Source organism: Ictidomys tridecemlineatus, chromosome 10, assembly GCF_052094955.1.
Source record: "Ictidomys tridecemlineatus isolate mIctTri1 chromosome 10, mIctTri1.hap1, whole genome shotgun sequence".
Taxonomy (NCBI): Eukaryota; Metazoa; Chordata; class Mammalia; order Rodentia; family Sciuridae; genus Ictidomys; species Ictidomys tridecemlineatus.
Genome location: NC_135486.1, coordinates 85,290,249 through 85,307,089, shown reverse-complemented (window position 1 = coordinate 85,307,089; position 16,841 = coordinate 85,290,249). Strand labels below are relative to the sequence as shown.

The window sequence follows — 16,841 nt, the reverse complement described above, 5'->3', positions numbered from 1 at the left end:
GGAGGGCCAAGTCTGAATTTAGAATTCAGTAACACTTTGAAATGTCATGCAGGCTCTGCTGCTGCTCAAGCCATATTACCATTAACTGGATACTGGGGAAAGCAAGGGGGTAACAGTGCAGGAACACCTTCCTCAGCCCTCCTGAACTGGCTTGCATGGAAAAATCGGATACAGAATCAGGTGAAATGCTGGAAGACAACATTCTGACCATTAAGTACCTTCTGATTTTGGAAAAACTTCAAAGGTGGAGCACTCAAGGTGTTGTCCAAGTTTTATGCACAACCCTTTAAGTGATATTCTATAGATGAAAATTTCCTCTCTCCCTGCACTTACATCAGTCTATCATTTCACTGAGAAAGGGTACATAACAACCTTATTTTTTTCTCTTCTATTTCCTGCTAGTGACTATCAAAATCTGATCTAAAAATAGATCTTATTACTATTTAAATAAGATGTTTAAAGTCTCACCAATTTATTTCAACTACTGAAACATAATGAGAGGCTAGTAAAGAGGCTGAATTATTGAAAATATTTAAAGAAATATTTACTGTTTTCTAGTATACAGAGCAACACAAATAAGACTAAAAAAGTACTCCTAGATGATTTTTCCAAGTATGCTTAATGAACAGATACAAATGATCTTAAATTTTCTTGAATAGAATGTTTAGATTCAGGTACATCATTACAAATGTTTACAAACAGCATACTTTTCAAATGATTTTTCTTTAGAAAAATTTATTGTACAAAGCACATCTATTTTTAACTGATTCTGAAAAAGCAAATACTGTGTATTAATTTACTTACCTTTTTCTTCATAGCCAGTTAAAAAGTCATTCCCCCTTCAATTATTCTAAATTATAAACAAACATGGTACTGAGCAATTTTAATGTATTTTGAGCAGTCATTAGGTTATTATGACACCTTTCTAAAATTCTGCATAGCACGTGTTAAACACAAGTACTAATAAATATATACTTACGTGGTATATATGAGGCCATGGTTATGAGAAGAAAATAATAGTAGTCAAAAGAGACATTGTATTTGTTAGGAAGTCTTATTGAAAACATTCCCGTTTTCTTCACGTACGGCAGGGCAGCATATATTGTAAGAAGTTCACCAGCAACTCCAACAGGGTATAAGATGATAAAAAAATTATACCTGGAGAAAGGAAAAAACCTCAGAGAACTATTTTCCTGGAATAATTATTGGATTTTATAACATGATACTTTCAAAATGAATGCGTTTAAACATTGAGATTCTCCTACGATAACTTCACATTAGTAGGTCCATTTTTCTGCTTTAATCATTTGCTCATTAACTATCATCCTTTTTTTCTAATGGCAGTTTTCATTCTAAATAGCTAGATCTTCTTAGTAAAATAAGAAGAGAACTTACTTCACTCTATTGAAATAGTTTTATACTTTAAAAATTTTGGGGTTTTTTTTTTGAGACAGGATCATGCTATGTTGCCCTGCTTGGTCTCAAACTCCTGTGCTTAATGGCCCAGCTGGCCTCCACCAACTGGGTAGTTAGGATGACAGGTGTGCTCCCCTGTGGCTCACTATTCAGTCTTTTAATTATTGTAAAGGTGTTTTCTTTGGTGCATGGGATCATAAGGGACTGCTTTTTTGCCCCCCACGGCTGGTTATTTAGTGATCAAATGTTCAGTGGTTAAAAACGCTGGTTTTGATCCTAGTGTATCTAAACCTTAAAATGTCCACAGCAGTTATCTTTAAAAGGTATTTAGAAAACTAATTACTACTATAGAACTAATAATTCTACATAAGGCATCAGTTAACTACTAAGGAGTGTGTTGTCTCAAAATGCTCTCAGAATAAAAGAAGACAAATTACTATTCAAAGAAATACACAGTTCTTTTGCTTAAAAATAGAACTGGAAATTTCTATTCATACTCCAAAATCACCACTAGTTCATCTGTCCCCTGGCAAGGTCTCTAGCCCAGAGAGGGCCAGGCCTTGTTTACGAGGGGAACACCCTGTTTTCTCCTGGTCTCACACAGAAAGAGCCTAGGGGTTCCAAGACAATGACACTTCCACACTAAAGAAAGTATTCATTATACAGAAGTTACCATCGAAAAGTTAGGTCAAAATGTTGATGGAAAAAGAAATCAAGTCAATCTGTGTCTTATTTAATCACTGCTGGCATTTGGAAATATTTATAGAAGTTAAATTTGATGGGTTGAAGAGCGTGGAGACAACTTAAAAATCACCTGATTCCCCTGGACCACAAATATATGAGGATAAGAGATGCGAGAGAACAACACAATTATTTGCCAAAATGAATTTATGGTGAAAGAAAAAAGATTCCCTTTCCTCTACCCATTTATCCTCTCCTTGGTTTTAACCCTGCTTTCTTACTAGTCTTGTGTAGTTATCTGTGCAATATTTAAATCAATATTTTTCTATCTCAAGTTAACAAAATTATGTAACTGAAAATTTTATATTCTTTTCACAAGGAAAAAAAAAAACCCAAACTGATTGTTTTTTATTTTACGTGGCTCTCAAATGACTTTTTGGGTAACACTGTTTTTTAATAGAAAAAAAAATCACTCCTAGAGTACATTTCTTTAAAGCCTTAAAGACAGTGAAAATGTCTAATACAACTTCTGATTCTACTTGTACTTTAAAAAATAATTACATGTCACTAAGTTCTGAGGGTAGACTTACAGGAGAATTAACTATTCACATTCAGAAAGATATTAAACACTGAAGATTCCCAATTGTCACCTCAAATAGTTTAGAGGGAATGCACTTTTGAAATTAAAATGGAAGGGAATTTGAAAACATAACCCACTGTGCAATCATCTATTCTGTGAAGTTTTCCAAGAACACCCTTGACACATAAGCAGAATCAAAATACATTTAAATTATGTCTATAGGCCAAATAGGAAGCAATTTTTAAAGTGAAGTTTTATTTGAGAACAATAGCTTCCACATTTGAACTTAAGAACTATTATTATTTTAGATTACTGAAAGAGGTTGAAATATATTCAGACAGTGGAGATTTTTAAGATTTTTTTTGGACAGGAAATGTAATTATGATTGTGATTAAATGACAAGGATTATAATAGCTCATGCATTTCAAAGATGAAAGATTTTACATTGCATCTTTTTTAACATTAAGGCAACAGACACATTCTTTTCTAAACAGAAAATTTAGGCACACAGTGGCAGTTTTGTCTTTTCTAGAAAAGCAAGACATGCAAATGCATTGCAAAAGGCACAGAGACAAACCATCAAAGACGAATGTGCATGACCTGAGGAAAATGTACAAGGTTCATTGTCACCTTCTTCAAACAAATTTCGTAAATATAGCCAATGAAAAGAGACTATGCCATGAGTTAATATTTTTAAAGACACCAGGGATCCCAAAGACTATCATGCAAAATGGTATTGATATGCATTCTAAGTCCAACTACATTCAAAACTGCCAACCCTGTAAAAGGTTCAATCATTAAAAGTGGATATATTTTTATGTAGGACACTGATAAAATCAACCAGACATCTATAAATGGTAGAGTAACCTTCTTGTGACAGACAATATATTTAAGCTAAAAATATAATCTTAAAGAATTTTATTATATGTAAAGTGATAAATCACAAATGTCTAAAAAATAATATTTTTAAAAGTCTGAGAGACAATATAACAGAACATAATCCTTGATCAGATCAGTGGTCATCCTTGTATAGAGGGATTTTAAAGTTATTTCCTTTTTTTAAATTTATATATTCTAATTTATTATATTTGAACATGTATAATACAGGAGCTATTAAAAAAAAAGAGTAATCAATTAAGAAAAAGTGTTAGGCTCTTATGGGGATCTAAAACCAGTCTGAAACTAACAAATATTACAGTTTTTTTTTTTAAATAACAGAAATATAGTATTGGATATAGGTTGTCAAAGCATTACTTATACTATCAGAAGACTGGAAACAATCTAAATTGTTTAGAGAACTGGTTCACTTAGAATGAGAATTGGTTCATTAGAATATTAAAGAAAGAGATCAAAATTTACCTGTACTGATTTAAAAAAAAAAAAGAGCTCCAAGATATAAACAAAAACCAAGTATAGTATCACCCTACTTATGTTTTGAAAACTAACACCTGTGTTTTCATATTTTTTTTCTAAGAAAGTCTGGGTAATTCTGGTTTTTCCTTCTAAAGGCAGCCTGTGGGCTGGGTAGGAACTGAGCATGTTTATTCTGTATACTTCTGAGCTTTTTACAATGAAAACATTACTTTTATAGTTCAACAAATTAATTTAAAAATGAAAATATTTTTACCCCTGTCATACTCAGAGATGGGAGTACATCTTGCACTTATCACCTCCTGACTTATCACGAACCTATTAGTTTTTTAACTTTTTGTCTTCTTCATGAGAAGACACCTCTGGTTGTGTTTGGTTCATAGCTGCACATCAGGCGTGCAGCCAGCATATACCAGCTGTTATTATGTTATTGCTGCTATACACACAACAAAAAGAATGGAATGGACAAATCTATACTGGTTTGTGACTTGTTCTTCAAAGAGCAGTTTTGTTTCTAAATATCTTTGTAAAATATTAGTTGCCCAAAGAATTCAAAAAGAACAGGAGCTGGGTGTGGTGGTACACACCTGTAATCCCAGTGACTGGGGAGGCTGAGAAAGGAGTATCACAAGTTTTGAGGCTAGTATTAGTAACTTAGTGAGACTTTGATTCAAATATAAAAAGGAATGGAGATGTGGCTCAGTGGTAGAGCAACCCTGGGTTCAATCCCCAAGTAGCCCCCCCCCTAAAAAAAATCATCTTTTTAAAGATAATTAGCTATATCTTTGTTTTTAGAACTATTAGTTTAGGATAGATATATTTGGAACTCCTAAAATATAACTTTGGTTCACATTCTAAATAATACAAATTTCAAGTAAATGTCTGTCTCCACTATTTAGAACAAAAGAAAAAAAACAGGTACTGTTATATAAGACATTAAAAATTGTGGATGTCAGATTGAATATTAAAATGATTTAAATCAATCAGATAAAATACCACATATTTAGTACAGCTTTAATGTAATTCCAAAAGTACATATCATACTCTCAAAGAAAAATAAATGACTAGTTCTGAGATTACTTAAGGATTTATCTTCTTTCAATTTCACACAAAATGCATATTAACATGATTCACCTCTGATCATTAAATTAAGCTTCTAGAATACAAGTTATAACACTGCTAATAACTAGAACAACCGCATTCTGGCATCGTGAGCTGCAACACAAATTTTAATTCTCCAGTGTTAGCTCAGCACACAAAAAGCATGCACAGGATGGTGAAAAGCTAAACTGCAAGACATCGCCACCTGGCCCATTTAATGAAGTATGGCAAGTGGTCGAGAAGACTGAATGTGTAGAAGGAATAGCGAGTGATCTCAGTCACCGTCCACGACACCAGAAAAAGCACCACACTCTCCTCATTCTGGATCTGCAGAAGTACAGAGAAATCCAGTGTCGTTCAACCCTGAACTTACTTTTCAAAAATGAGATGCATCTTAATTATTTTGATTATTTATTGTGGTTTTTTTTATTAAAATGGACTTGGGGGGTAGGCAAATGCAACACAGAAAATTTAAGGCAGTTACCATCGTATAATTAGCTATTAACATGGAAGTTAAGTACTTCCTACTCACAGGAATGGTCAACTATTTACTGATTTTTCTCCCTCATCCTTCACTCCAGCCAGTAACTTCAACCATCATCTCCTTGAAAGCAGAATGGCAACAATCGGACTCTCCAATATTCTATTAGTCATCCAATCATAACATCACACATATTCTACTGTGATACTAACTCTGTAATCTGCCCCCGGGTCTTTGTCCTGATTACCACTATGTTAATTCAGCACCTTATCATTTCTTATGCAGACTACTGCAACCATCTCCTAAATAGTTTATCCTCTATTTTCCTCATGGATGAAAATTTTCTCTTAAAAACAAAACAAAGCAAACAAACAAAAAAGTCAGCTAAATCTTAATGATTTAAAAGCTTCACTGCTCCCCTGTTGCTAAATGGGGTAAAGGGATAAATCCTATAACCTTAAGCATAATATCTAGGGTCCCTTACAATCTGAGCTCAGAAACCTGTTCAGCTTCATCTACAATCATGCAATCTTCCCATCTGCTTCTCATTGTGGTAACACTAAACTTTGTGTAATTTCCAGAATATACTCTGAATATTTGGGTCTTTACACATTATTCCATCTGATTAGAATGTTTCCCATAGAAAATCTTTCCTCATCAGCTAAAAGATTATACTACCCTCTGGAAAACTTTCCTAAGTCTCTCCTCGCACCTGAGCAGTTACTTGCTCACCTTCCTTGTGCTCACAGTATCTTGTTTGTATTTGTATATAACACATGCCAATCTGTATTAAAATTTCTTCTGGCTAATTTTAAAGCACTTAACACTAATATAATTAAATAAGCATTTGTGTTACCACTTACTTAGCCTCTCTCTTAATTTGGGGGCTCACTGAGATGGGAACTATATTTGTGTTATAACAGCCATATCCCACAGTGTCAGGCATTGAACAGCTGCAGTTAGTACCTATTCCATGAGTCAATGCTTGTTGAACTGTGCCCCCCCCACTTCCCAATAGCCAGTACCTTGACAGCTTGTATTACCTTATTTATTTTTGTAAATCCAGAAATAAGAACTCTGCTAAGTGTACCAAATGTGTTCAATAAATGTTGGATTAATTAAGAAGTGGCTGATAGGTGCCAATGGAAAACTATTATGAGACAAAAAGAAAAAGTAATATTAAGGGGCAGATTCTCTAAATAAAAGGAAGGATCCTTTTTTTTTTCCTCTTTGGAACTTGCCACTCCATAGCAGCATCACTTTAATTCCTTCTCTCTCTAGTGCATGTTGGCTTTCCTATCTTTGTCTTTCTACTCCCTCATTCTTCAGATCCTCTGTGGCCTGGAAGAGAGAGTCTAGGCTGTCTTTTATTCTAATAATGTTGTATTCCTGCTTTTAAATTGGGAAGCAATCCGAATCAACGAAAAGGCTGCCTGCCTCTCCCTGTAGCCCATGCTCACAGCTATGGGTACTGCGGTCAGTGGTTAGAGACTGGGTGGATCCAGAAAGTGGAGTGAAAGACACCAGTCAAGAGGGCTAAAAGTGTGGAGTAGTAAAAGGGCGTAAGGTCAGAGATCTGTCCCCACGCAGACAGGCGGCCAGGGAGGCTAAGAGGAAATGGAGAGGAGGTTAGGTGTCAGTCTCAAAGCACAGAGGAGACTAGAAAGGCATCTGCAGAATGGAAAGGAGGCCAGAGATCTGTCCTCAAGTAGACAGTCGGCTACCAGGGCTGTCAAGAAGGTCAGAGGGGTCGAGCAGGGAAATGTTTCCGTAGTAGGTTTAAAAAGCCCAGTGTCTTGACAGCATCAGCCTGGTATTTGTTTTATCTAAAAAGACTTAAGCCATTAATTAGACTCAGTAATTAAGTCTGTCTCTTTTCATGCTTCCATAAATAATATTTTCTCCAAGTGTTTAGACCCTACCTTTTTAAAGATTATGCTTTAATTGACAAGTTAAAATGGCACGTATTTGGGCTGGGGCTGTAGCTCAGTGGTAGAGCGCTAGCCTAGCACGTGTGAGGTACTGAGTTTGATCCTTAGCTCCACATAAAGATAAATAAAAGTTAAAAGATACTATGTCCCTCTACAACTAAAAATAGATTTTTTAAAAAATTGCATATATTTACACTGTAAAACATGGTGTTTTAAAATACGTAGACGTTATGGAATGGCTAAAGCAAGCTAATTAACAAGTGTACTCCTTCATATATTTGGCATTTATATGTGGTGAGGACACTGAAAACCTACTGTTGTTAGAAATACCTTTTAATTAACTACATTTCCCATATTGTGCAACAGATCTCTTGAACTTATTCCTCTTGTTTAATTAAGATTTTGTACCCTTTGATTATTTTTTTTAAAAACAACCTCATTTTTAATTTAGTCTTTTCCATTTGTTCAGACCCACTACATTTACTTTTTGACTGTGCAAGAATACTAATGCTAACTGAGGAAAAATAAACTGTTTATACTGACAACTTCAATTATATAATCAAAGAGAATCACTTTAATAGAAAAAAAAACTTCAATAGAAAATTTTCACTTAGGTATCTGACAGAAGATGTTAATTTTAAAAGCCACTATAAACATCAGAGAAGAGTATATTATGGGTAAAAATGTCAATAATTTGCTTGTTTATTTTTCAAAGTCAGTCTATCACAGCACGAAAACAACATAGAATGATACTTGAATTTAAATCCAATTCTTTTTTGCCTAAATATTCTGCTTTCTGAAATATGCAAATGTTAATATTTTAGACATCTATTCACTGCAGGCTCAAGAACACAGCATGTTTATGTTACTCACCGGTTTTATACTGTGAGTAATAAGCCACACCATAAAGATTCTTGAACTCACTTGGACCCCAGTCACAAGCACAGAAGTAGGCACAATTCCTTGAAGAGAAAAACAAGTCAACTATTGCCCTAAAGACAATTCATAATGAAAAGATAAAATTAGAGTAAAAACTCACCAATTAAACAGTGGACTATCTGTAAGCAAATAAAAAAAATCAAAAGTCAATAATATAAAAATAACTCCCTTTCAACACTGGTATTAAACCAATCTGTAAGTGGTAATAGCAAAATAAGATTGACACTAATCAACAAAAATATTTTCAAAAAAATATTGGAAGATAGCAAAAATAGCATGATAGAAAACTTACCTCAAGCAAGGCAAATGTCTGGAAAAATTTAAGTGTCTTCTGAATACTTTTATATAAACCTCTGTGTGTTCCTTTTTCCATATAAAAACGTACCATGGCAATAGCTAGAACCAACCACCTAGAAAAAAAGTATTTTATAAAGTTCTATTAAATTCATACCACTGAATGTTCGGGGCAGCATTATCCACAACAGTTATAAAGCAGAAGCAACCCAAATGTCCATCAATTATTTATTATTCATTAATAATAATAATGATTAAGTATTCATCACTGAATGAATAAGCCATGGTCTATCCACACAATGGCATATTACTCAGCCTTAAAAAGGAAGGAAACTCTGACACATGCCATGATGTGGATGAACTATAAAGAAACAACAATAAGTGAAATATGCTAGGGGCACAGACAATGATAATGGCTGCATAACAATGTTAATATACTTAATGCCACTGAACTGCACATTTTAAAAAGGTAAGATGGTAAATGCTATACATATCTTACCACAATTTTTTTATTTGTTCTAATTATACATGACAGAAGAATGCACTTTGACATATCATACATAAATGGAGTATAACTTTCTTCTGGTTACACATGATGTAGAATCACACTGGTCACATAATCATCTATGCACATAGAGTAATAATGTCCAATTCATTCTGTTATCCTTTCTACCTCCATATCCCCCTCCCCTCCCTTCATTCCCCTCTGCCTAATCCAAAGTAACTCTGTTCTTCTCTAGCCCCATGTCCTACACTTATTGTGAATTAGTATCTACATATCAGAGAAAACATTCAGCTTTTGGTTTGGGGGGATTGGCTTATTTTGCTTAGCATGACAGTTTCTAGCTCCATCCATTCACTGGCAAATGCCATCATTTCATTCTTCTTTAAGGCTGAATAATATTCCATTGTGCATCTACACCACATTCTCTTTACCCATTCACCTACCAAAGGACACGTAAGTTGGTTCCATAGTTTAGCTATTGTAAGTTGAGGTGCTATAAACATTGATATGGCTGGATCACTGTAGTATGATGTTTTTAAGTCCTTTGGGTATAGACAAAGAAGTGGGATAGCTGGGTCAAATGGTGGTTCCATTCTAAGTTTTTCTAAGGAATCTCCATACTGCTTTCCAGAGTGGTTGCACCAATCTGCAGTTCTATCAGCAATGTATGAGTGTGCCTTTTCCCCCCATATCCTCTTCAACACTTATTGTTGCTTTTATTGCTGATAGCTGCCATTATGACTGGAGTGAGATGAAATCTTAAAGTAGTTTTGAGGGGCTGGGGCTCAGTGGTAGAATGCTCATCTAGCACATGCGAGGCCCTGGGTTCGAACCTCAGCACCACATATAAATAAAATAAAGGCATTGTGTCAACAACAAGAAGATATATATATATATATTGTTGTTGTTGACACAACAAAATATATATGTTTTTAAAAAGTAATTTTGATTTGCATTTCTCTAATTGTTAGAGTTGATGAACACTTTTTCATATATTTATTGATCAACTGTATTTCTTCTTTAATGAACACAAAAGCAGAAAAGGCATTATTATATTGATTCTGCAAGGGCAGGAATAGAACACATGAGACCAACCAGAGAAGACATTGTCCAGTGTATTTCTGGATTCAGAAAACAGTTTTATGTACCAAAAATGAGACTATCATATATCAGTTAATGAAATTATGTGAAGGTGTCATGAGGTAAAAATCTGTCAAAAGCTGCACTTGTGTGTATAAATACATATTTTATGCAACTATGTAATATATATACGGGTATAAGTAGAAATCTTGAATAAGAATCATCAGTTACTATTTACATAATTTTCACAGAATAAAAATAGATGCTATACCACAGAAAGGGTAGACAGAAGATCAGACATGGTCTACCTTCAAAAACTTTAAGAAACCTCCCAAAATACATTAACCCTCACTTTTCAGCTTACCTTCATTTATTAAATACAGATTCTGTTCCACGAATTTACTGTACTTAAAATATATGCCACACCTTGGCCATTAGCTTTCTCATACTTCTTCTCGCTATTCCTTGAATAACCAATGAGAAGTAATTTGTCTTTTCAGAGTTTCCCTTACAAACATTAAAGCATGCTGAAATTGAAAAAAGTTGCCTCATTTGTCCTGTTTTAAAAGTCTGAATAATACACCCATGAAAATGATGAGCTAGCCTAGTCCTGTAGATCAGTCTTCAAAGCGTCCAGTTGAACAGTTTTATGAATTATGAAATTATACAGTTTTTAAGTTTTTAACTAAACAACCCTCATACCATGGACAGACAGCTTAAAAGTTTCCTGCAAAAAACTCCTGGTTGAATGGAGTGAAGACACAATTCAACAGAACAGTAAGAACAGTAAGAAGATGGCGGGATGACACTCCCACTCCTAGCATTCCTCCTTAGCATATACCCAAGTAAGAGCAATGACTTTCTTATCAGATACAACAGGAAGTAAATGAAATGATCAGACATCTGAAATGCAGAAATATTGATAACAACGATAATAATAAGCATATCTCTTAGATTGCTTTCTATGTTCTAGACACTGTTACATATTCATAATTAATTCTATAATAACCATATCAGGTATTATCCTATTTTACTGCTGAGAACACAAAATCAGTCTGCTTGGACCTAAAACTACCAGCGTCTAAAACCATCAGAGGCTCTGCTTTTAAACACTATGTTGCATTGATCTGATTTTAAGTATGTACTATATCCTTAGATAGGAGCTGATCATAGTAATTCATACTTTAATTCATACTACTGATACATCATGAAAATTATATGGGGAGGTCTAGGCTCAAATATTTTAACTCATAGTATTCTGCTTTCAAAAAAAAGTTTGAAAACCACTCTTTCTGATGAGATAATCATCATCCAGAGACATTTAAGTTATTGACCCCTAGTCTTAGATTAAGTTAACCAACAAGGCTTCACTAAAACCCCTGAGGTCTCCAAACCGCCAGTCTTGTTCTTTTTCCATTATGCAACTGCTTCACTGGATTGCACTCTTGGATTCTTCTCATGTGAATGTCAACACCAAATTCAATGATGGGCTAATCCTAGAATGCTAACTTGAATGTTTTAGGTACCTTTCAGGCTTAAAATGTTAGGAGTTCATTAACCACAATCCCAAGTCTCTATGCTTCTGATAAGAAAACAAAAAGCTCAATGAGCTTAATAAACTTAAACATTTTCCCATACCCTTGTCCTTGTTTAGGCAAACTCAACTCAGATGTCTATAAAATATAAATCTGAGATATACTTATTAATTAAAAATTAATCTGATGATAAGAATTATGCTAAGTGAAAGGATTCACTGAAGAATTAATTTAAATGGCAAGTTTTCCAAATTTTTAACAGCATTATGCAAAAAAAAAAAAAACCCATGCATTCTAATGAAAAGTTTTACTGTTGTTCCATAGGTGGCAGTATTGTACCAATAAGCATAGCAATCGCTACACTGTTCAAAATAAATGACTATACTCCAGGGTTCAAAAAAGTCATGGAACTATCTATTCTAACTACTTCTCTCTTTTTCAGTAAATAAGGCCATGATCTACTCTAAACTAATTAGAACTCACATCCTAAATGCCCCCATCAAAAGGAATGACGAAGTTTTTCTAAGGATCCTACATTTAACTAACTTTGGACGTCCTTCATCTATCAGTTCAGTCATTTAATAAAACAAAAAAATTGAAAAGTAACTAGAATTTCTGACACTAGAAATTGTTTTCTGGGATGTTCTGTTCTGTTTTGTTTGTAAATATGTCACAGCTATTTATTACCTGAACCCAAATAGAGGCAATCAATCAGCCCTTGGTAAAATAGAATCTCTGGCAAAAAAATAAATAAATAAATAAATAAGTTTAATATAAAGATTTCTTGCTTGCTAAATTCATTCATTTATTCATTCATCTTTCAGATTCAACATTTCTTGCTAAGCTGGCACTGAGCTAGATGCTAGGGAACTAGAGATAAATAGGACTTAGTTTTTGTTTGGGGGAACTATTAAATTATTAAGTGAAGATAACAGAACAATGCTATCACAAGAAAAATGTGGCATAACTTACACAACACAGAGGCCTCGTTCTCAAGCCACTATGGCTACAATGACCCTCGGAGGCCTATTGAAGGGGCACGTCTTTCTTCCAGCTATCTTCCAGGGCTTTTTTTTTTCTTCTGAGATTTCTTGGAGACTGACCACCTGTTCCCTGAAAAACTTAGTCACCTATACTTATATCTCCTTTAAGAAAAAAATCTAACATTCTGTAAGCAGTTTCAAACATATAGAGAAAGGTAAAGAATGATATAACAAACCCCTCCATGTGCCCATGACCCAGCTTCAACAGTTAATATCTTATGGAAAATCTTGTTTCATCCAAATCTCCACTTCCTTCTCTTCCCTGATTATTTTGAAACAGATATCCAATATCCAATGATTTATAAATGTTTCATTATGTATCTCTAAAATGATTTTTGGGGAGGTACCAGGTTTTGAATCCAGTGGCATTTAACCACTGAGCCACATTCCCAGCTTTTTTTTATATTTTATTGAGATAAGTTCTCATTAAGTTGCTTAGGGCCTTGCTCAATTGCTAAGGCTGGCTTTGAACTTGTAATCCTTCTGCCTCAGCCTCCTGAGCCACTGGGGTTATACGCGTGTGCCACTCATGCCCGGCAGTGATATGATTATTTTAATAAGCAAAGCTATAATATTACTATATCTGATGTTAAAAAAAAATCAATGTCATAAAATATTAAGACAAGCTATAATTTTGATTGTTTCATAATCTTTTAAAATCATGACTGAAACAGGATTCCTATACTGTAATTATTGGTTAAGTCTCTCATGACTCCTTCAATAAGTTTCCCCTCTCCATCTTGCCTTCCCTCTTATCTCTTTTGCAGTTTATCTGTGAAACACTGGGTGGTTGTTCCTGAAGAGTTACTCTCAGCCTGGATTTTGCTAATTGGATACCCATGTGTCATTTTATTATGTTCTGTCTCTGTATTTCCTGTAAATTGGTAAGTAGTTATCTTGATCAGATTCATGTTTGATCCTCTGGCAAGGCTTTCAAAGGTTGTTTTGGTTCTTCTATATGGAGCACATAATTTCTTAATGTTCCTCTTTTTTTTTTGCAGTTACTGATGTGCATTGCCTTGATCCATCATTTCAACAGTTTTTGAAATATGATATTCTAATTTGTCATAACTTCTATGTTTCTCCTTTAAAGCAATCCTTTGGAGGAATGTATGAAAATGGTCTTCACTTTCACACATCTTTACTTTCATACATTGTTCATTAACACCCCTAACTTGCCTTTAGTACACTAAATCTGTACTTTCTTTTGCAGCCAACATATGAGTGTTTCCACTGAGAGCACACAGGCACTCATGCCAATAAAAAGTTCAGCCTAAAGGTTCAGAAAAAAAAAAGTCTGATAAGCTGGACTCAATTATGATTTAGACCACTTGTAGTTTGAGAGGCACAGCTAAGTAAATGAAAGTCAAGTCACAACTCAGAGAAAATATTTGAAAATCACCTGTCTGGCAAGGAACTAAATCTAGACTATATGAAGAACTCTTAAAAAAAATCAGCATGAGGAAATCAAACAATGCATTAAAGAAAAAAAACTGACAAAATAGTTGAACAGATACTAATACCCAAGAAGACATACAAATAGCAAGTAAGCACATAAAAAAGATATGCAGTATCATTAGTCACTAAGAAAATGAAAGCTAAAACCACAGTGAGACAATATACTTACTGGATGTCTAGAGTCACCATGACAGGCCATACCAAATGCTGGCAAAGATGTACAGCAACTGCAAGCCTTATTCATTGCCCAAAGGAAGGTAAAAATGGTACAACTCCCACCGAAAACAGTTCTGCAGTTGCTTAAGAAATTAAACATGTGACTATTACATGACACAGTCACTCCACTTACAGGTATTTATCCAAGAAAAATAAAAGCATATGTCCATATACTGACTTCATTCATGCATGTTCACAGCCTTAATTATGATTGCCCCAAAGTGGAAAGAACCCAAATGTCCATCAACAGATGAATAGATAAACAAATTGGGGTAAATCCACATAATCTATCCTCCCCAGCAATAAAAAATATCTAAAAGGCATATGTATTATGTAACACTTAATAAGTAGACTATAGAAATATTTTAAATAGTTTTCTTTTTTTGCAAAAAGTGTAATTTTAAACACCGGAGTCAGGAATTCATATTTTTAAACATTAAAATATTACGTTCCTGTGCATTAGGCACCTTGCTAAGAACCTCAATTCTATTCTCTTTATTCTTTGTAACAATTTTACAAAGTAGTTGTTTCATTCCAATTTTACAGATGAAAAAACTAAGGATCAGAGACGTTAACTTGCCCAAGGTAACCCAATTAACAAAACAGTGAAAAAAATCCTTTAATTGACACTGCCCAGTACTGCTGACAGATTAAAATTCAAACACACCAGCAAAATATCTGAGGCCCTGAGCAGTGGCCCAAGCTAGGTAGCTTGGGCCATCTGCACTTCCCATTCTACATGTCAGGCCTGTTTGGTTTTGCCTCAATGGATATCTAGCAACTTCACATCACTACCCTAATTCATGTTGTTTTCTCATTCACGCCAATTAAGTCCTACTTATCCTTCAAAGCTCAGTTTAAATGCTATGATCTCCTTCACAAAATTCTCTCTGATTCTCCTTCCCTAGGTCTGTCCTCTGACATCTTTGTCAAACACTTATCTCAGTCTATCCTTTTGTTGCAATCATTGTTTATATATAAATGCTTTGGGTTACACTTCAAGGATAGGCCTAGAATATTTATCTTATGTCCCCTACTTGACCTAGGCCAATGCATTTACACATATGGTCTCAAAAGTATTTTGTTGCTTTTTTTTTTAAGGAAACAGAGAAAGAATGAATATGAGAATTGCTCATCTGCCTAGTCAAGACCCCATTATGAGCAAGTACTATGAAAATCCTTCAGAGCTTGGTTTCCACTCCTGGGAACTTATCCAAAGCACTCAACAGTAACAATGTTGAATGTAGGAAATCCAATGTAGAAAAGGGAAAGAAACAAAAGCAAAATGCCATTAGGGACATGATTTAATCTGTCACTGTACATTAATGCTACATACTTATATAACTGTGAAAAGGTATAATTATAAAAACTATATAGAAACATTTGTTAAGTGCAAACAGGAGTATACACAATAGAGCAGCTATTGTAACAACAATGCCTTAAAATATGTATACATTCATTCATTCAATAAATATTTACTGAGTATTGCCTTAAGTTTATACTCCAATGGGGACAACAATAAGCAATGAAAAATTAGTAAAATATGTGGTACAGTTACAGGTTCATATATGGGATGGAGAAAAATAAAGTAGGCAAGGGAGAGGAGTATTAACATGTAGGTTGCTATCTGTATGAAGATGCCCAGGTAAAGCTTTCCTTAGTAGGGAGATTTGTAATTTGGAAGTTAGACACTCATATGAAAGGTGATAAGGAAAAACCGAAAAGTTTATGCTAGGCTTATAGAATTAGACAAGTTCTTTTTTACATTTATATAAATATTTGTTACATTTCTTAAATACTATTTTGTTTTCAAAGTTGTTACAAAAAATGAATAAGCACTCCAAAGTTCCACTGAAAGAGAAATATGTTAAGTGAAAAAAAGAACCACCCTCCATTAATCCTCTACTACTTCATTAAGTGGATTTATTTTTGTACCAATATTGACACCACCACTTCTCCAATCCGATTTACCACTAATCCCCAACATGATCCTCAGATTTAAGACAAGGTACCAGGCTTGCAACTCATGCTTATTTCTAGAATTCATCTAACTTGAAATGTCTACCTTCGGTGTATGAATGCAAATCCTATTCTTCAAATATCAATGCATGTAGAAAGTCTCCACTAAGTCTCTTAGGGATTACTCCACTTTGGTTACCCTGGCCTTATGAAAATGCCAAGGGACCTTCTTAGGCAGAGAACAGGTAAGT

General features: G+C 34.3%; 1 protein-coding gene across 1 annotated transcript in view; it reads right to left on the bottom strand.

Moving 5' to 3' along the window:
* Positions 1-16,841, bottom strand: part of Hacd1 (3-hydroxyacyl-CoA dehydratase 1) — a 29,939-nt gene that overhangs the window by 8,842 nt on the left and 4,256 nt on the right. Inside the window, exons 2-6 of the mRNA XM_078023353.1 lie at positions 8,793-8,910; positions 8,601-8,619; positions 8,435-8,523; positions 5,355-5,476; positions 980-1,158 (exon numbers count right to left, since the gene is read on the bottom strand). Of these exons, the coding sequence (XP_077879479.1) occupies positions 980-1,158; positions 5,355-5,476; positions 8,435-8,523; positions 8,601-8,619; positions 8,793-8,910 (527 nt within the window). The remainder of the gene's footprint in view (positions 1-979; positions 1,159-5,354; positions 5,477-8,434; positions 8,524-8,600; positions 8,620-8,792; positions 8,911-16,841) is intronic.